The sequence below is a fragment of the Cyprinodon tularosa genome, unplaced genomic scaffold, assembly GCF_016077235.1.
Source record: "Cyprinodon tularosa strain WSP-4 unplaced genomic scaffold, ASM1607723v1 ctg134, whole genome shotgun sequence".
NCBI classification, from domain to species: Eukaryota; Metazoa; Chordata; class Actinopteri; order Cyprinodontiformes; family Cyprinodontidae; genus Cyprinodon; species Cyprinodon tularosa.
In genome coordinates this window covers 1,109,957-1,132,191 of record NW_024038158.1, presented here as the reverse complement: position 1 = coordinate 1,132,191, position 22,235 = coordinate 1,109,957, and the positions used below count along the sequence as shown (strand labels likewise).

General features: G+C 37.6%; 1 protein-coding gene across 2 annotated transcripts in view; it reads right to left on the bottom strand.

Moving 5' to 3' along the window:
- Window positions 1-739: 739 nt before the first annotated feature.
- The window catches only part of sema5ba (sema domain, seven thrombospondin repeats (type 1 and type 1-like), transmembrane domain (TM) and short cytoplasmic domain, (semaphorin) 5Ba), a 304,696-nt gene continuing 283,200 nt past the window's right edge, over window positions 740-22,235 (bottom strand). Inside the window, exons 19-23 of one of the 2 annotated variants that reach the window (XM_038277742.1) lie at window positions 18,088-18,258; window positions 10,610-10,747; window positions 9,293-9,337; window positions 5,615-5,820; window positions 740-2,360 (exon numbers count right to left, since the gene is read on the bottom strand). In XM_038277742.1, the coding sequence (XP_038133670.1) occupies window positions 2,184-2,360; window positions 5,615-5,820; window positions 9,293-9,337; window positions 10,610-10,747; window positions 18,088-18,258 (737 nt within the window). In that variant the 3' untranslated portion in view covers window positions 740-2,183. The remainder of the gene's footprint in view (window positions 2,361-5,614; window positions 5,821-9,292; window positions 9,338-10,609; window positions 10,748-18,087; window positions 18,259-22,235) is intronic. The other variant, XM_038277743.1, reaches the window with a different exon arrangement.

Sequence of the window (22,235 nt, the reverse complement as noted above, 5' to 3'; positions counted from 1 at the left end):
GCCGCTTTTGTACCAATCCGTTCCTAAATGAGCGTTATCAAAATTAGCATATTGTTCCCAGTTAGCTGTGTTTAGGTTATCTGTCGATGCTACAGTGGGTTACTCTCTCACTTGTTTGAGCAGCTGGGGGAGGTCATGCAAACCACAGGCGGTCGGTCACATAACCGAGCTCTGTCCCCAAACAAACCGCATGGTTTAGTGTGTACTTAGCTGCTGCACTTTAACAACTATAAGGCTTCTTTTATCTATTTTTTTTTTTTTAAACATTGTGTTAGATGCACAGTATACAGAGTCATTTACACATTCCTATTTGGGGACATTAAATAGGCAAAAGGCTGATGCTCCTATATACAGATAGAGCTCTTATGTTGTGCACGTATATTAGAGCAACTAAAATAAAGCCTGTCTGGGTTAGCATTTGGCAATAAGGGTGGTTATGATAAAATACAGGAGTGAAAATGCTCCTTTTATAAACCAAGCTGTGCCTATAAATGATCTGAATTCCCCCTCCGAAACAAGAGGCGCCATGTTTAACATTAGATTGAGATTAACATCTCAGACGCGAGACAGAGAAAAACAAGCTGAAATCACCTTATAGGTATGAAAGCATTAAATGGTACAAAACAAAGCCAACCTATCTTGTTTTTATTCCTGCCACAATAACAGCGTCCACATTCACACATTCATGCGTTGCTTTTCTTCTAAAGCAAGCTACCGTTTTATTTTTTTTAATTTTTACATTTTGAAGAAGGGCGTGGAGGGGGTTGGTTTTGTAAGTATTTATATAAAAAGAAGCGAAAAAGAGACTTTAAAATTGAGCGTTTTATTTTTGTAACATTTCACGTATTGACGATCCATTTGTTATGAAAATGAAATTATAGAAACAAGAGTTATTAATCAGTGATATTCTTATTTAACAAAATATTTCCTTCTATGCTACAGCTCATCGTGAACATAAAACCGTTTGGAAAACGTAACATTTAGAAAAAAAAAAAAAACAAGAAAAAAACAAAACAAGTGCCAGTCTGCTAGCTTATTCTACCATCATAGAAAACCTCCATCCAGTTCTTTAGCACACCGGCCATATTTGATATGACCACTGAGCTACTCAGCACTCAGTAGAATTGCATTCATTCAGTGGAGATTTTATTGGAGAATCAGTCAATTCTCTTCTCCAAGAGTCCTTATTGTTCTTGGATAAATCAAAAAAGAAGAAACATAAATGGGAACAGGTATCACCCCCTCTCTGTTGTGTTCAGGCACCCACGGCATTCCCAAAGCTTTTACAGTTTCCCATGTCCCCTACGAACGTTCCCAGCTTTGACCTTATGAGCACGTCCTTGTCCTCCAAAAGAATCGAGACTTTGATCAAAAGCAGATTTAGACAATAATTCTCTCCAGCTGAGGGTGACGGTGCTTGATGTGACTCTCTTTCCCCAAACAGCCACACAAAAGCTTAATCTACTTCAAACTTATCTTTCCCGTCATGTGGAATACCAACAAAGGGGGGCGTGCATTTCCCCTCCCATACAACCTAGCTGATATTGATCTGTAATTTATTTTGTCATCAACTTCATTCAGTTTTCTCCTTTGTTGCTGTTCCCTCGCTCTGTGCTGTGCGGTAGAGACGTGAACACATGTGCCCTTTGTTCTCTGAAACTGCTTTTAAGTCCATTATGGGTCGAGAATGTTGTTTGTAATGGAGAGGCAAAAAAATGGTAACGTGAACCCCTTAAAAATGTTTATTTCATCATGTCAGTCTTTGCAGATGGAGACCCTCGACCGTCACCTGCACTGTAGTAGTAACAACAATCCCCTCAAAGCCAGAATTGGCCTCTGTTGGATTTCTGTTCAGTCATTCCCCACATGAAACGCTGGGTTGACACAGCTACATCCCTACGGATTTCTTCCAAAAACAAACCCCCCAAACGGGTTGCATAAGTTCTTGTTTTTAACCAGGACACAGGCTTTGTTGTCCAAATCCGCGTCTCTTGATGGAAAGCTGAAAACACAAACCCCAGCCAGGCAGAAGAGACTATGGGAGCCGGGAGGTGACGGTGAGCAGAGAAACACTGCCAAGCTCTGAATAACATTTCAGTTCACATTGGTTCACTTATGTCACCGTGGTACCGGTGTCCATTTGGGGCGGGGGCGGGGATGGAGGATCAGCTGTGGGTTGTGTCTCAGCTGTTGTTACTGTTGTTGTAGGTTCTGCATGGTGATGGGGAGGAGTTGGGCTGGTAGTCAAATTTACCAAGCGGTGTGGGGTAGTAGGTGGTTGTGTAGACGTTGGTCTGCTGGAGTGGCGTCGGGTAGAAGTTAGATCTCTCATCTGGCAGCAGGTTGTTTTTGTTCAGTGTCTGGAATGAAAAAAACAACAACAACCCCGCTACTTTAATATAGCTGAGACACAAACTCTTTTTTTTTTTTAAACAATTCAGACAACATATTTAAAGATAAAATATGTAACTGAAAAATATCTTTAAAATGAACATTTTATATTACTATATGACTAGAATATCATTTTATGTTCAGACTGATACCTCAGCAGTTCAGCGCCGATGCATCTACAAGCCTGTAGCCAATATTAATTCATTTAGTTCAGGTCAGAGGTTCCCCCGCTGTTTTGTGGATGTAAGGTCAAGTGGGTTCATGTTAAATGGGTCCAACCCAGCAAACATTCGAAGCGTTGTATTCAAAATGGCCTTAAAGCATTGCTAGCGATATTAGCAAGGACATATACTTCCTGAACTTTAGTTTTGTCCTCATGGATAGAAAAAAGTACAACTATGCCTAAAGTTCCACACTTGCTCGCCTCCATTGCTTCAGCGTGTTAACTAATTATATGCATGCTCCTACATGATGTTGTTATGCTAAATATACACAGAAAGAGTTTGCTTACTAAGAAATTGAGCGAAAGCAAAGGTTAAAGGACAAAAATAACAAATACTATGAGAGCAGGTTATTTGTCATAAACGTTGTACGTGACCAGCCTATGATTGTAAAAAATGTCACATTATTTATGTGTCTTTAGGTCTAAGATGAGGAGATAGATAATTTACAGCCATCAGCAAGCCCACATCACCTGGAAAAAGAGTCCAGGCCATCCCCACAAGAAGATCTACATCCAACTAATCTTACATGTAGTGACTAACATTCTTCAATGTAAGCAATGAACCACAGCTTTAGCTGCATAGCTTCAGCCTGTATGCATTGTGTTGGTAATACCATCACTGGCTACTCTGGACCCAGACTAGGGGGAGACACTGCTAACTGTTCCTGTTTGGCTGTGACTCCATCCTGGAGAGAAATATCAGCTGTGCTTCTGCCATCGACATCTTTTTATATAGATGTTTGAGATTTCCCTGTTTTTCAGTGTAGTCTTGTTTCTCTGACTGTGACTGGCTAGCTGTGCCTTCTTCATCCTCTGACATGGGAGCTGGCTCGGAACTCGTCTGTCTGGCTGTGTGTTTTCTGGACGGGGCCACCATTTACAGCTGCTTTTTGTGTCTCTGCTTCTATCTCTTTGAACCCCAGTCAGCCTCAGCAGATGGCCGCTCACACTGAGCCTGGTTCTGCTGGAGGTTTCTTCCTGTTAAAAGGGAGTTTTCCTCTCCACTGTTGCTACAAGCATGCTTAGTGTGAGGGATTGCATTCGAGTCAATGAGTCGATACAATCAACTGGTTTTCCTTTGTTAAAAAACTTTGAATCAATTTGACTGTATGATCTGGTGAACTGTAAATTGCCTTGGAGATGACTTGTCCTGTGAATTTGCGCTATAGAAATGAACTGAATTGAACTGAACCAAAGAGTCACTCACTCATGTCTTTCTTTTAAGTTTCCCCATTTGCTTTGACATCAAGATATTTCTGTTGTTTTTCTTAAAAGAATATATAACCAATCTAAATCTAAATGATTCTTTGTTGCATAAATTATGTATTCAGTATTTACAGAAAATGTTTTATTTTCTTTTTTATAGTTATATAAAAGCTCAAGTGATGTTTGGTTGCGTTTGAGGATGATTAAGAATATATATAAAACATGGACTACTAATCCCTCCCTGCAGGTCAATAGAATAAAGGATGCCTGCTGGTTTTTGCTTGCATGTGTGTGTTTATAACCACACAAAACCAGCGTAAATCTAATTTGAATCCTGTCAGCTGTACTCTATGCTGCAAAACACAGATATTTCCTATATCTATATCTATAATACATGGGTATTTATTGGAAATAGCTCAAATAAAAAGCCTAAAGACCATATTTTATTTTAATGCAATTCCCTACTCACAAGAAAAAGCCAAACGTTTTCCACGGGAAGCATTTGACTAATGTAATCCATCTGAACAACTCTGGAGACAGAGGCAGGCAGATAATCAGGTTAGAGTCGGTGAAATACACAAGCGGGGCAACATAAATTGGCCTTGAGCCGAGGGAACCTGCTGCACAGAAGTGGAGCTGTGGTATTAGGACACCGGCTGAGCATCCGGCAGAATCTGGCCACCCCCTGTAGTCATTAAAGCTAATGAGTTCAGGCTCTCAACACCACAATGGTTTTCAGCTGCATGTGCAACCAGCCGCAACATTAATGACGAGGATTCAGGAGGCTGTGATGACCATCGCACAGAGAATGGGAATCATAGCTGAGGAAGAGCTGTTTTCTGCAACACTTTAGATGTTTGAAAATGAATCAGGATTTGATCTGAAACAGACTTAACCTCTGCAGCAGCCTGTTTGTATGCAAACCATCACTCAATTAGGGAATTTAACTGACCAGACTAAACAAATATATCACTATACCATAAAGCTTAATTCATTATATACTATAAAACAGCAAGGTGGGTGATCAGTCATCAGAATAAAGAAGAATGAGTTTAAAAACAGGCTAAGGGTAAAAAACAGCCATGCACCAAGATAAAGGTGTGATAAGAATAATAAAGACTCCAACAAATAAAATAAATAAATAAATAAAAACATCACTGTCAACGTTTCGCTCTGAGTTGAATGCCAAGGAGTAAAAGTTTGTTTTTTAGGTGTCAGAGCCTGTCTGATGTGCATAGATCATTCCAGAGTCACAGAGCAGCAATGATAATGCTTTGCCACCTGTGAGTTTGAATCAAGTCTTAACATCTAATAAAAGCTAACCGAAGGAACCCAGATGGTTCACATCGATGCAGAAGTTCTGACAAATAAAACAGAATAACATCATTTGAGCTGCACTAAAACAGACCTAAAAATAGATTACTGATCTATGCAGTGCTGATCGGAAAGCATTTTACCTTGAAAATATGAACAAACGTGGACAAATTAACAGAAAATATCAAGAGTGTATCGCTTTTTAAAAATGTTGTTCTTTATGCATATAAAATATGTGTAAAGCAGTGGGAGCTTACTGTTGCTGTTAAAGTTAATATGACATCTATAAGATGTGCTGCTACTGTATAAGGGGCTTAAAACCTCCATGAAAAAGTTTTGGAACACGAAAAGGTGATAATGCACCGTTTAGAGAACTGAGTGAATACGAGCATCAAACAGACCCGGAGATATACTGCTGCTGTTTAATCTCTGCTTCCTGTGCTTGCATTTTAAGAAGATCCTCCGTTTGGGAAGGCATACCTTAAACTCCATGGGTGTGTACTTTTCGTTCTTTGGTGTGGTGTTGCCTTTGTAGTTGAGATGGTTCGGGGTGGTTGGATGAATGACGGCAGACTCTTGCGAGGGTTTGTGGAATCGTTGACAATAAACGTAGATCAGGAAGGACAGCAGCCCGGCCCCGAGGAAACAGGAAACGCCCGTGGCAATTAGGTGGATGGAGGTGAAAGCTGGCAAACGAAAATGACACAGAATTTGATCAAAAGTCTAATATAGATTATCCAGACAAGGGATTAAATTTACTCATCTTTACCATAAATATTTGGGCATCACTCTTTCACTAAATATGGTACTGGATTGTTACCCTGTAATAAGTTATCCTGACTCCATGACTTTATCCCCTTTTATGAAGGACAATTTCGAGCTAAGACTTCTCCCACTGAAGCCAGTTTACTCTAATCTGCCAGTATCCAGATTTATATGAGTAGAACTTAGTTGAGTTCTACATATACATCTGGGATGGCTACTGTTCAATCTGTCCATGAAAAGGAGGGACATTTAGTACAATACTTCGAGCTGATTGGGTGACGTGCCAGCTAGTACCGGCCTTCCATAATACAGTTTCATCCAATCGTAGGAGCGAAATGTGACGTTTCGTAAACTGACAAATCAAACTTTTTCCAAATCCTGTTAGAATAAAATGACATAAATCCATCTACAAATGCACAAAGTGCTTCTTTTTGCTCCTTTTTTGAATGAGAAATTGTTGCTATTTTAGCTACAGTAAAACTGACAGGCGAGTCCTCCAGCGTAGCCATGTCTTTAATGCCCCTGCAAGGCCCTTCTGACTCTCGTCATTCCTACATGTCCCGCCCCCCCAAAAAAACACTGCTGGCATATCATTGGTCTGTCGTAATAGTGGGAGTCTTTCAAGACCGATTTCTCGTGAGACTAAAAACTCAGATCTTGCGACAGTCCAGCTTGCAGAACAAGGTTAATTTACTCCAGAATGGGTCCAAAGATGACATGTAATGCTGCCCTTGGTCTCTCTATTTATAACTCTGCATGGACATCTATATTGGCTGTGGTGAAATTTGAAAGACAGATTTTGAGGACAGCTACTATAATATTTTATATTATACATAAATTAAAGGGCAGTGGTGGCCTAGTGGTTATAGCAGTGTGCTTGTGCTTGGAGAGGGTTGCCAGTACCCGGTTTGATCCACACAGCCTGCATTCTGGGTCCCTGAGCAAGACCCTTAACCCTTGATTGCTCCCCAGGTGCCTCACAATGGCAGCCTACTGCTCCCCAAAGGGATGGGTTAAGATGCAGAAGTGAATGTCTCCATTGTGAGATCAATGATGTTCAATTATTATTATTATTAAATCAATTGAAAAACACATTAATTAAATTTTAACAGTAATATCCAACCTTGGCTTCACAGGGAATTTTGTGTTTTCACACCTACGTTTGTCATACTTAGAGACAAAGTTAAGGCTTATACTGAACTATCAAAGCTAATTAAGGATGAAGTGCATCAAGCACTGCTAGTGGTAGATAAAGAGCTTTAGTAAATAACAGCATATCAAAAAAAAGATTAAAAGAACATCTTATTTTTATGTTCGAACTGGAGTAAAGAGCTGAGGGAAAAAAGAAAATGTAAAAAAAAATAAAATAAACCCACAAACATCTCCACTGAGGTAGAAATGTTAAGGCAATGTGCCCAGCCTCCTTTAAGTGTCCCTATTTACGGATTGCTTCACCTTCACATAAACTCTCCTTAAAAGGAAATTACTTTATAAACTGCCAGAATTGGTGACTACATCTGAGAAAAAAAACCTTTCCCGGTTTCTATATTTACAGTCTCCACGGAGGTTTTCATGGTCGTTAAGAAATGTCAAAGAAAGATTTTTATGCACTATCTAAGGATATAATCAGAAAAGTAAGCAACATGTAATACAGCGCAGGGGTGAGGCCACCGATGTAACAGAGCAAAGCTGTTTTTCTTTTTAAAATATTTATGATCATATTTGCCTAAAAATAAACTTTCAAAAGCTTTAAGACCAGAATTTAAATGGACATTGTATAAGATTTACCTCTATTTTGTGGTCTACGAAATTAATTAGAAACAACAATGGAAGCTGTGGAGTGACATTCTACTCTTCTTGAATCGAAGGTATTTGTGAAATCAGCTAAAATAAACAATTAAACACATTAACCAATTCACTGAAAACAGCTGAAACAAGCTTAAGGTCACCTGCTTGTACATTATGACCTCTGTGGGGAAAAACAGCAACGAATAACTGTCGCATTGGAGCTCATTCAGAGCAGGCTTAAAAACAAACTATCAGCTGGGAGGAATGGATTCCACAGCTGTGTTTATTCTAACATTGTTTCTAATATAATGCTAGAATAAACACTGCTATATTGAATTACCTCACCTGTCCAGCAGAAAGCCTGTTATTTGAAGCCTTGTTCCCTCATAAAGTGTCTCCAACTGCTAAAAACATCACTAACTCTTGTTTTCTCCCAGTTATTATTTATTTTTCTTGCTTTGAACACAACACTTTTTCTACTTACAGGTAAAACTTAAAAAACAGTTAAAAACAAACCACTGGACTTTGTTTTCCAGGTTTGAAGATGTTTTGCTTTCCCTCAGGGAAGCTTTCTCAATTCAAAATGTCTGGAGTAGCGCTGAGTTCCAGGCTTTATAGAGTAATCCATCAAAAGCCTTGTTGTGGCTGAAAAAACACGCAAATTGAACCGAAAACAGGTCAAACCCTTTGCAATGGGGAGTCGTTGAGGTCGTTGCAGACCTGGCTTAAGAGGTGTGATGTTTTTGACCACCTACATGGCGATGAGGATTGAGATGATAACGGGAAGCAATCAACTCGAACGCCGCGTAAAACAGTGTAAGGCTGTCTAAGGTCTGTCCCCTTTCAGCTATTCTGATCAAAAATGTCGATGCAACATGACATCTCCGATCGGTGCACTTCCCCTTATATATTTATTGACTAATAACTCTAAGCTACGAGACGCTTTTTATTTTTGATGATATAGCATTAGACTTTCACAGAATACGTAATAATTAAAGCAATACTTTTTTAGCATGGTTGGTGAGTCTAACCGTGTTTTATTTGAATATTGTAGAGCTGTTTGTTTTTGTTGTTTTATCAATCCTCCATTAGGTCGGCAGGTTCAGGGTGACTCAACATCCTAAGAAACTAAACCAAACATGTAGAAGCATCATTCAGTTTTCATGCTCCACAAATTTGGAATAAACTCCATTAGATCAAAATAGATGACTGAAATATCTTGTTGGACTTCTTTTAAGTGTTCTAAACAAAATTATGTAGTTATGCAGCCCTGATATCAATTTAATCATGTATAACCCAGACCAGTCCCTGAATGCTACATGGTTTCTGTGAAGCAACCAATTAATCACTTTATTTCCGATTATCCTTTTTTTTTTCAAAAGTTATTTCCTTTTTTAAAGCACATTTTCTTTTGTGACGATAACTGGACCTTACGTGTAAGAATTTGATTCCAGTAAGATCTTAGACCTTTGCAGAGAGTGAAACAACAAACATGATAATGTATATTTTATGCATGAAAAACACATTGAGTTCCAGACATCTGTGGAAACATGGGGGGGGGGGGGGGACATGCACAAAGCTTGGGCAAGCTTTTAATCCACTTACCTCCACATTGTTGGTCCTTATCAAAACCAGATGCTGGAAGAATGACTGTGGAGAGGAGAGGAACACAAGTCAGACACACAAACAGGCATGCAAACACACACGGAGTCATGCACGTGTCGGCTATCCCTGGGGAAACGGGCTTCAGAACACAAACTGACACTGAAACATGCAGAAATGAGAACATTGTATGAGAAATATGATGATTTTAAAGTGACTTCTCCATCTTGTGCAAAGGGTCCATAGAGAGTAGTTCACCTTCTACCTCGTTAAATAAGTTAAATTCCCACTAGGTCTTTGTTAGATCAAACTATATTAAAGATGTTTTACATCAGGAAAATCGTTTGCTTGTTCAGGACATTCTGTCTCGCTGCAAAGTTTTTTCCAAAGAGATTAAACCTGATGTCTGCGTGAGTCAACACCCCCCCACACACACACACTAAAGAGCTTAAACGATCCTTCCACGGCCTCATTGAAATGTGCAATAAAGTGTGATGTGATTCAGTGTTGTGACGTTCCATTAATATTAATCGCCTTCGTTTTGACTCATTAGGGATTCAGAGACTTGAAAACCCGACGCTGGCAGGCCATTAGAGATCATTTAAGGAAAAAGTTTCTGAGACCTACCTCAGCATAACGAGGTGTGCTGAGGGCCGACAGAGTGAACTGCTGACTTACTGAATTCACGTGGATCTAATTACAGGCAATTAACTGATGGAGACAATTTTGTAGCCCAAGGATGTCAACAACACACACAGACATGTTTTTGTTTGTGGAGGTTGGGTGAGTGAAGATGATGATGGGGATGAAGCTTAATTACCACGATTTATTTTTGATAAGAGGAAGAGTCTTAGGAGATGGAGAGTGAATCTGCTGCTTTTATTAAAAAATAAATGCCAGTAGCGTTGTGTTAAAAAAAAAAGGGATAGAAGCGGAAATGATCTAAACGGCAACCAGAGAGAACAAACCTCTACGACTTTGAGACCAAATAGCTCATCAGTATCTGGATATTATAAACCAGAATATGTACCATGACTTTATTACTTCCTCCCATGCCTCATGTAAAGTTTTTAACTCTAAAATAGAGTCTTATTTCCTAAATAAACTGAGCTAAAATACCCACCGATGATTTGACACCAGATATTATTTCAAAAGTGTTCAAATAAATTAATCTGTTAGTCATAGTCTCATACAATAAATTTTTAATTAATAAAAAGAAAACCCAATCTTAAATCTATCTAAATATTTTTTCTAGGATTGAAAACACATGTTGCCATTCTGTGAAACAGTGAAAGGAGGCTACATACGACAGCTGCTCACCTGGTATTTCATTGCAGTCTCTGCGCTGAGTGCTGTTCCCCAGGCAGGGGGTGTTGCCCTGAGCGCCACACACCCGACTCCTGGTTTGAAAGCCTGAGTCGTCACAGGCTGACCACAGAGACCAGGCCATCCATCCACCTGAAAACAGGAAAAAAAGAGGAATCAAAATAAACACAGACATCTAAAAAAGGTGAAGTTAAACCAAGAACAGTCTGGAAACCATGCGCCCACCCAAGCTGTCATCACCTCACCAGCCAGCAAAACGACCCAAACACACCAAAAGGGGCTCAGTCATGTAAACAGGATTGAAAAAGTAAACCCAAAGGCTGCTTTCTTTAGTGCATAGCAGAGATATTTGCCTCCCGAGCGCGGCTCCAGTGCCGTTTCCCTACAGAAGGCAACCAAGCAGTAAACAAAAGCTCCAACCCAAAAAGCAAAAAGAAAACTCCCCCTGTTTCAGCGACTCCCGTTGAACTAAACACTTACTGCTCTCTTTTACCCAGCATTCAAGAGCACTGGAGTGGAGGGAGCATAGGGTACAGTGATGAAAGACGGGTGAAAAAAGCTAGTTAGGTACGCAGCTTGCTCTTGAGTGTGCAGTTTTGGCAGAAGGAATCTCGGTAAAAAGAAGCGAATTGACCACTTTTACCTTCCCTATCAGTCCCGGACTGACCGACCTGCCGCTTTGTGTGCACAATCTGTTCCCTCCTTTCAGCGACAGCCTCTGGGCACATGAAAACGCCAAGTAATTCAAATGTAAGAATAACCTCAGAGCAGAAAAGCCCAGGGCTCCTCATTGGTATTCCATGCTAAAAACTGTTGCTGTGCTCAGTTCAGATGAAGATATTTTAACAGATATCTGGTAACAAGATCTTCAGCCTTAATTGTCCCTGACTGGTGACTAATTAGACATCAAAATACAAAATCATTGGTGATGCTATGTGAAGGAATAGAGCATTTATTATCACAGAGGTTATTTTGAAAATTAGACTTCATAGAGATGATAGAAGCATCTGAAAATGTTGGGATATGTCTGCCATTCATTCAGGCTGCATAAAGGGAGACTTTTAGCAAATAACAAGAACAGGTAAAGCTGGCCTGTTTTACACTTTTTTAAATCTTTATAAATGTTGGGTTTACAAATTATGATGATAGTCAAACTCATAAAGAATCTACATTCCCTTGGTAGGCTATAGTTAAGTTGTCTATTAGCAATGCTAGTTATCCTAAATGCTAATATTAGATTCTAAACATGTTTATTTTTTGATTCTAAGTAACAGCATCCATCCATCCATCCATCCATCCATCCATCCATCCATCCATCCATCCATCCATCCATCCATCCATCCATCCATCCATCCATCCATCCATCCATCCATCCATTTTCCGACACACTCACACCTAAGGAGAATTTAGAGAAGCCAATTAACCTAACAGTCATGTTCTTGGACTGGGGGATGAAGCCGGAGTACCCAGAGAGAACCCACACATGCACAGGGAGAACATAAAGACTCCATTCAGAAAGACACCTGGCAGGAAATCAAACCCGGAACCTTCTTGCTGCAAGGCAGCAGTGCTACCAGCAGTGCATAGAACATAAGCATATAATATAAAGCAACAATCACCACCCTCACTGCTGTTTTTCAAAAATGCTAACTGTGCTAATTGTACTATCATTTCATATCAGATCATAAAATCTATTTCAAATTGTGTTTTAAAGTCATAATCAAACCGCAATCTACAGTGAACAGCGTCTGCCTTCACACCTGCAGCATGTTACAAATTCCCTTTTTAGCAATATATGAGAAACTATTCCAGCAATGTTTTACAAATACATTTTCATTACTTTTCTAATATCGTCTTTTATCATTGCTCTAAAAAGAACCGATTTGGTGGGTAAAAACGGCAAAAAAAAAAAAAATCAAGAAGGAAATGAGCCCCAAATTATTTTACTAATCTCTAAATTGTAATAAAGCAACATCTAATGAGAACATACAATAATCCTAACATCGCTCCAGATTGGCTCTAATTATACACGGACAAAGATGAGGGGTTGCCTGCTTGCAGATATATGAGCAGACAAGCAGTCAGATACAGACTGATGCAGGGTTAAGCGGATGTGTTGTTTAACGTCAAACAGGAAAGCATTAAGATGATATAACAAAGCATGATTAGTGTCTGGTGTGTGTGTGTGGGAGGGTGTTGGGGGGAAGGAACAAACCCATGGGTACTCTTGTAATTACCAGGGAGGCTGACGGTATGCATTACTCTCTCTGTGAATGACAGTTTGATTGATTCAGAATGAAAAGCAGCAGAGAAAAATGACAGCTCAGGCGAAGCAGCCATTTAATTCAGCCAGACAACAACAAATTCAAGTCATCCGTCTAAACACAAGCTTTACACAACAATGATCATGGGTCATTTTTTGGATTTCCATGTGAATGAACAGAAAAGCTATGCAGAGTGCTGGTCATTTGATATTAAAACCAAGAGTCAGGCCGAAACCCTCTGAGATCTGATGTTGGACTTCTAATCATCTTGGATTAGGAGACTGATCTCATGAATCTTCCAGTGTCCATGTGGGAATGGAGCTGAAGAAGACGATGGAGGAACGGACAACATTGTTATACTTCCCACATAACACTGCATTCATTGTCTGAAGAAAACAGGATCAAAAGAGAAGCTGAAAACAGTGTTGTGTTGTATTCTATATATGATACATTATTTTTACAAAAACAATATTTAGTAATTTATCTTCCACTTGAAAAAGCTTCTAAATAGTTACATTTTTGCAAATAAAGATAATTGCAGTACTGGTGAATTCAAAGTTTTTACCTCACATTTCAACCAATAACAAAAGCTGCCATACCCTAAAATGATAAATGGGTATATACAATTGATGGACTAATAGCAATAAAAGTTTGAAAGGTGTAGCATACATAGAGTACATATTTAAAATGTTTTACTCTGCCATCCCTAAAGATATTCACAATAATCCATTTACTTCAGAAGTCATTTAAATAGCAGAGATTCAAGCTGTGTGTAATTTAATCTCCATAGATATCAAGCTGCCCTGTCATGGCCTCATAGCAGAAGATTACATGTTAAACAGCAGGAGGACCAAAGACCTCGGCACAAATCTTTCAATCCGAAGAGCCAATTCACCCTGAGTCCAGGTTGTTTAGAACAGCAAATATTATATAATTTTCACATATTTGAACATATTTTTTGTTAAGTATCTGCTATGTTCTAGGCTTTTAAAATAAGGAAAATACATGAAAGTTTCATAAAGATTAAGTATGAATTTTGTTCAATAAAATACCTTAAAAAAAAACATATAATTCTTTTTTTTTTTTTTAGTTTATTTTTTTATATTTATTTTTTATTTTAGTTTATTTTTTTTTATATATATATATATATTTTTTTATTTTATTTTATTTATTTATTTTATTTTTTATTTTTTTTTAAACATATAATTCTTTACTGTGTTAAAAGGGTGTTTTTCCTCTCCACTGTCGCTACAAGCATGCTTAGTGTGACAGATTGCATTTGAGTCAATGAGTCGATGCAATTAACTGATTTTCCTTAGATAGAAAACTTTGAATCAATTTGACTGGATGTAAAGTGCCTTGAGATGATGTGTTGTGAATTAGCTCTATATAAATAAACTGAACTAAATTGAAAACAGATCTAAAAACATATTTCTAATTCCTTTAATGCCATTCTGTTGTGAAAATCCAATAAAATGTATATTTTAAAAAAGTGCTAAAGCTTCTATACAAGTATTAAGGCCAGTATTTTGAGAATAAAGTCACGACATTACAAGAATAAAGACGTAATATTATGAGAATAAAGTTGTATTTTATAACAACACTTACATGAAGCACTTTCTTCCCTAAAATGAGGAATGTCGAGCATCATGAGAAGTTATACTTTGGCTCTAGTTTGACAAATATGGAAATCGTTTAGCAGACCAGCATCAAATTGGGCAGGATGTCAAAGTGAACTCTGGTTGCTGTTTGGTGGAGCTGGTCAGCCGTCATTTGTTGATCGGAGGTTGAAGCCCTCTTTCTGAAACGGGTTGTGGTATGATGACTATTTTCTCATTATTTTTTCAACTTTATGCTCATAATGTTACAACTTTTTCTCAAATAAAATAAAAAAAAAAATCTCTAGCTTGGTCCTAATATTTGTTATACTGGAATTTGTTATTATATTGTATTAGTTTGTTCTTTTGATTACCAAAGTTGGGGTCATGATAAACCTTAATAAACCTGTTCAGGGTCTTGAGATCCACTTCAGAAAATTAAACTGTTAGGATAATTATCATAGAAGATGTTTGAGTTTATCACACCTTGGTATGGGCGGCCTGTTGTGTGTCAGAACTGACGTTTTAATCTAATTCTGTACGTAGCAAACGTTTGGAAATGGAATGAGAGCAGGTGTCCTTCAGCTAAGAACAAAGTGTAATATTTTTTATAAGACTGGAGCCATGATGTCTAATCATCTGCTAATGTGTATGATGTAAAATATGATAATGTGGCAGACTGGAGATGTTTAAAATGCCTTTTTAACTGTTAATGGGGACACTTCCTGAGAGGTGAGCCCAGAGGTGAGCAGCTGCCTTCTGTACATTCTAAGCAAGTTTACAATTTCTATCAGAATCTGTTGTCATGTCTCCTGGTTATTTAATACATATAAGTTATGAAGTGTAATTTAAAGAGTTTGTCCCGAGTGATCTTTTTTCAGGGAAAAGAACCGGAGAGAGAAAGCTTCAAGGTGTAGACACGGAGCCTATCTTTAACAAAACTAAACATTAAAAATTAATATTAAAGTGCTTGAATATATGAAAGCATCACTTTAAAATGGACTAGATTAGATACTATACTTATTAATACTGTCAGAAGCTGAAAAGTCTGGTAACCTAAGTATACCATTTTAAGGCACTATTAAGATCCATTGTAGCGGTTCCAAACAGCCACTTATGATGTCCAAGTTGGAAGTTTCAGAGCCCTTATCTAGACAAAGAGGCAAATTTTAACTATAAAAGAGCTGATGTTCAGCAGATCAGGTGGGACTGTTTCTTTAAAGCGCATTGGCATGCATTTAACAAATCCCCCCTGCATCACAAGTGACAACAAGCCAGTGATGTAAGAGAGAAATAAGAATCTGATTTTGCTGTTTGCCACAGGCCTTGTAGGGGAAACAGGAAACACTTGGAGGAAAGTGCTCTGACTTGAGGATTCAAAAATTGGCTTGGACTGCTACTGGGTACCACTCTGAAAGTAAGAACTGTATATTCAAATTTATATAACTGCTAAACATCTCATTGGTCTGACACATAAAGAACCAGTAAAATATACTTTGTGTTCTGGTTGTAATTAAAAAAACTTACAAAAGTTATCTATAGTGTAGTTTAGCAGGCCAAAGTAATCACTCTGAATGTTTTCTATAACTCTAGAAAAGTGGCATTCCTGCAAGCTCAGCTTGGATCTTTACACTTTTCATTATTTGAGGGTTGCTAGATGCATTTTTGACTTTTGTCCTAGCATGTTTGTGGAATTTAGTTTTGTAATAAAAGCTTTTTTATATATAAAGACTATTGAGTGCAGTTTTTTCCTGTATCTGAGGCCTAAATGCAAAATTCTATTTTATTCCATAGTGAGTCTGGTTAGAATAGAAAACTTTATCTACCAAACAACTTAAAGACAGAGGTTAAGGAGAACAATCCCAAATGAGGGAAAAAATTCTGAGGCGCCCACAGCGAATTTTCACACCTTAACTGAACAGAGACGGGAAGCGACAGAAATGTCAGCCTCAGTTGTTATGAATTAGGGGCTAAAAATCTTTCTTTATACAAGCTAAGCATTTAGAATTCTGATAAATAATGCGTTAAATTTTTTTTTCCTGTTTTAAGACACTAAACTTACATTAAACTGAGCGTTTCTGAAACATCTGGCACCATTTTTTTTTTATATTAAGCATACCCTGCTCAGATACACAAACTGTTGTTCAGATGCATCATGAAAAGTATCCATATGCATAAGAGCAATGAGTGGATCTCTTCTTTTTTTTAAATCAGAGATGTTGCCATGGTGCTCAAAGCTCCAGCTGCACAGCAGGGGAGGTGTCTTGATTTCTCAGCATGACTTTTTATCTACTCATTTATCTAAGACCCACTTAATTCATTAGAAAAAGATAAATGAATCTAGCTTACTAAAGGAGGCAGCACAGAAATGACAAGAACATATGGTGCCTGCACAAAAAAGTCTAACTCTTTTTATGTTGTTCATATTCATTCTTTATGTTTGAATTACAAACTTCTAAACTGGATTTTTAATGTGAGGATTAATACATACAAGGGGTACCTCTGAAGTAAAACAATATTATCTATTTAGTAACCCAGATGCAACCATGTAGAGTCACCTTTTACTGGAGTAATAGTTGCTTTTTTTCTTTTTCTTTAACCAGTTCTGCACGTCTGAAGAACATTTTTACAATTGATTTTGTGCAAAACAAGTTAAAATCAATCTGATTGGAGGAAAATTGTCTGTGAATGTTTGTCTCAAGGTTACCAAAGTATTTTCTGTTATATTTAGGTAAGGATATTCCAAAGCTGTTCTAACACATGCACATCATTTGACTGAAACTATTCACTGTAGCTCTGGCTGACAGGGGTCCTTGTGCAGATTTTAACAATTTAATATAAACCAAAACTTAAACTAAGCTCCAATTATTTTGCTATATGGTCTAATCAGCTACTATGATCCCTGACCAAAAACATGATGGGAGTTCTGTGTTGTTCTCACCTTTCGCATGTCATTTCTATCTCTCACATTTCACACATGATTTCAATCTTCCATATTTGTTTATAATTTCCTAAAGAAAAATCTGATTGATTTCATGTGTTCAAATGTGATTCCAACCTTCCACATGAAAGTTCTATGAATTTCACATGTGATTCTCATCTTTCTCTAGAAAATTTTATGAATTTCACGTCATTTCATTTTTCCACATGTGGTTTTCATTTCTATGGATTCATTTTTGAGTTTTTATTAAATTCAATAAAAACTGGACCTGCATGAGGAAAATAATTTTGAAAGTAAAATAAATATATTTGAGAGAACACATTGTCCCACTGAAAGCAAAAACTGATATTATTTGAGGCTGAAGAAAATGTCTTAAGAGAAAATACTTTGTCATAGAATAAATAAATACATTTTAGAAAAGGTTTTCCAAGAGAAAAAAAGCTTTCTCAATTTTTTTTTTGCAATAAGAGTGAAAACATTTCTCTCTCATCAATCCTCATATATTCATCCACTTTTTTGTGCTGCATAAAATTCACTTATCAAACAATTTGTCTTTGTTATGCAATACAAACAGTATTTGGAATATCACTTTTTGGCAAGGTGCAAAAAAATGTTTAAATCTGTTGTAAAAGGACAGAGATGTACATTGAATTTGATGCATGCCCTTACCATCACATGTGTGCGTGTTACACAGGGCCTCCTCTGTGTGCAGGCCTATGCAAATGTCTCCTCCGTTTGCAGGGGCAGGGCTGTTGCAGGACCGTGTCCTCTGGTAGTGACCACTACCGCAGCCCACTGAGCACTGCGACCAGGAAGACCAGCAGGACCACGCACCTTTCACTGTAACACACACATCTAGATTAGAATTTACTGCTTTTACATAATCCAAAGCAGTAACAATGCCATGTTACAGTGAAACAGTAGGTTTCAGACAGGAAGGCAAGCTGTTAACGCAAACCCACATTTGTTGCTGTTTATTTAAAAATGGCTGAAATTCAAGTAAAGCTCATCAAATAAAATTATATGAACTGTGTAAATAAAAATAAACAAAAAACTTTTATCTTATTTTCTAACCAATTGTTCTGCTTGGATTCATTTTAAATGGATTGTTTTTCAAGAAATTCCCTAAATCATATGCTTGCCCCAAATCAGGGGTCCCAAATCATTTATACACATTTTTACCACCTCCGCAAATATTAACGTTAAAAGTGTAAAAGAAAAAGTGAATAATAACAACAACTCTGGAGTGGAGACAAAGCATATATTGATGATTTTGATAGTTGTTTGTACAAAGCAATTCTTCAACATTTTAAAAGGAATTTAGCATCAGATCAGGTGTTAGACTGATTTAAAGAAAGAAACAGGAGAAAGAATGTTTGTCTTCCAAAACAAAATTTTAATCAAATCTTTACACACATTTTTCCAAATTGTGTGTGATCTTGCGCCCTTTGAATCATGATTTAATTGATTTTGGTTCTTGTTAAAACTAGAAAAAAAATCTAGACCTTTGTTTTTTTTCAGCTTGCGTTTAATTAAAAAACAAAAAAAGAACAGCGATATAAATAAAAATAAAAAAAGCAACCAAGAGAAAAAGAAAGGGATCAATACATAACATGTTAAGACTGGGGTTGCGAAAATAAACCAAATTACCTTCAGCCATATAAAGGTAACGGCTTTAAAGTTATACTTTTATAAAATTATAGACCACCACGCTGTAATAATTCATATACTATATCATTGTTTTACTTTTTTAATGCATTTAGCCCACTGTTAAAACTGAATATCCAACAACTTGACCTAAATTCCATCACTAAGTCCACTTGTAATCCACAACATAACTCATTTTATTAGTTTCCTCCTGAGGCCAAAAGTACATTGTGAGTGTCCAGTACTACCACTACTGCAGTTTAAGAACCCTGGCATTTATAACTTTTAAAATAGATCTCTTTTCTGTCTTGACTTGAACAAAGAAAATTTATTTTTATTACTAAAGTTTTGGTTACACATCATGCCCCATGTTCTGTTATTTTTATACACTTTTACAAGGTCCACATTGTGTGACCACTGCTGTTATAACCTTTACCTGCTGTAACACCACAATTTCCCCATTGTTGGACAATAAAAGGATTTCCTATTCTATTCTATTCTATTCTATTCTATTCTATTCTATTCTATTCTATTCTATTCTATTCTATTCTATATAAGAACAGAATTAGTTTAAATATATTCTATGTAAAAATACTTTTAAACAGCACTGCATTCTTGGTAACGTCTGTTTCATATCTTGAGTTTAGTTCTTGGTATGCAACCTTCATATGCTCCACCTCAGTCTTATGTATCATGTCACCTTGGAGGTCGCCTAAAATTTAGTACATTCAAGCTCTTCCTCCAGGGTGGCCACCTTTGGGTTCTCCTCAACCTATTTAGCTTTCTCCATTGGAAATGATTATCAGGTTGCCTGTCGTGAATGCAGTGTCTCAAATCTTGTGGGAAGGAACGCTTAATATGCAGCCGACCACCAGGTTGGAAGTGAGAGAAAAAGTACCATTTCAGTAGGCTACTTCTGGATAAATTAGAGGAGAGAAAAGATAGATTTAAGAAGTGGATTGCATCTCCAAACTCCACTACTGCTGCTAGTTTTATTGCAAACATGGAAAACCGTTCACAGATCCAACAGATACTGTAGCGCTCTTATGCAGGTATGTAAACTTTCTTCCATTTTTTTCACCCCCAAATCCTCAAAATAAAAACAACACAGAAATGCGATTTCTTTGTTGTGTGTCTATAATTTCATCAAAGCAACAAAAACTAATACACTAATATTGTGATGGAATTTACACTTAAACACCAAATATCATACAGCAGAATAGTAATATAATGTGACATGTGCTCAAGGATAAATATTTAAGCCCACTTAGTCCTTTTTTATAGTTGGATAATAAACTTAGAGCTCATGTTGCCATCCAAGGATTATATAAGACTTTTACATTTTTTGCGACTATTCTTTTTTGTTTTTTGTTTTGTCCAATATGGCTCTTTGAACAGTTTGGGTTGTTCACCCCTGATCTAAATAGATCTAGATGGTTTTTTTTTCTTTCAAACTAGGGATAAATCAGGACATAAACAGTATCTTCATACCATTCTGCTGCTGTTTGCCTGATCACACCTCCTAGTACATCTTCTACCTGTTTAATGCACTGATTTCCTCTTCCTGTGAGGGCCGTTAAATGCCTCATCTGATCTAATCAGAAAAGTGTGGGTGAATCATTGAGGGTCTGGTGTCTCTCTGAAGGCAGGAAAGCATCGTTGCCAGGTAACTTCAGAGTCCTGCTGAAGACTTCTGTAGCAGAGTGGATAAGCATGACATGAAGTAAAGCAAGACGTGACTATTTAACTAACTGGCTATCACAGGGAGTAACACCGCCGCCTGACTGACTCTAAACTGACTGGATGTGATTCTGCCTCGCTGCATTAGAACAACCCAAAATCAATCACTGGTTTTACTGCCTTTGGTTTTGATGTGTGACTGTGATGAGTTGTGCAATCTTAAAAAACTATACGTTCAGTTAGCTAAACCAAATCTGCTGTTCAGTTCTGTAAGAACAGATTTATAAGAGAAATCCAGGTGAACTGTTTGTTTAATAGTGGGGGATTTTCAAATACTTGTACATATAAAATTCCCATCATACACGTTTGCTAATTTCTTAATACATGGATAGAAGGTCTTTAACTCCAGTCAAAACTAGGATCTGATTTGGATGACAGATTAGAGAGAGAAAGCGGAAGTTTGAACATGTTCTCTCTGGCATCAGCTCTCCTTGATCACCGGTCAGCCGACAGTCGGCAGAGTGAAATGGCTGTGAGCTAAGCAGGAGAGGACATATCCAGAAAAGCGGGAGAAAACTTGTAACCAGACAATAAATAAATATTCTAGGTTTACACTGCTATGTACTTGTCTTAAAATATCATGAAACATGGTTTTGTGACAAAGAAAGTCTAATAATGCCAAACTTTAAATGTGGATTTTCATTTCTTATCAAAATGGAAATGTATGCTTTCAATCATGGAAAACTAAATTTTTTGTCCTTGGTAACGGAATGAAGCCTAGGAGGAAGATCAACTGAATAAACTGATTACTCACCTTCATCCACCTCCGACCCAAGCTAATGAGCTTTGAACAAAAGCCCAATCAGCATCCAGAGTTCATCTTAAAAAGTCTCCAATCCACAACTCCGTCTGCTACCCAAAGTTCAGGCGGTGGATGTGCTATGTCTGACTTCAAGTCAGATGACTCCATTTCAACCCACCTACAGCTCCTCCACTACCATCCTAGCTAAAGCTTCATCAGAGTCCCAGACGCTTGCTGCGTTCTTATCTCTATCTGTCTCATTTCAACTGGTCCAGCAGAAGGCCGCCATGTTCAGCCTGGTTATGCCAGAGGTTTCTTCACAGTGGGGAGTTTTTCCTCTCTACTGTTGCTTCATGCTTGCTCATCATTTAAAGCTTGTCATAACCTGTGTTATCAAGCTGGATTTCCATTTTCCAAAATTTAAAGTTTCTCTCCAGGGTTTTTATGTTTTTATAACCCTGAAAGCTTGCTTTTCCAGAGGCCATTTTGGCTGGACTTTACTGTTACTATTATGTTGAAATATTGCTACTTCTAATCTAGAGGTGGATCTGTTTGCTGCTCTGTGGCGGAAAAACCCACTTTCAGTGCAATGTTGCCACTAAACTCAAACACAAACCTTCATATCATTCCTCCTTGGCATGGTTTAGTTACTTCTACATAAAAGTGTTTGTAAAGGTATGAGTACACA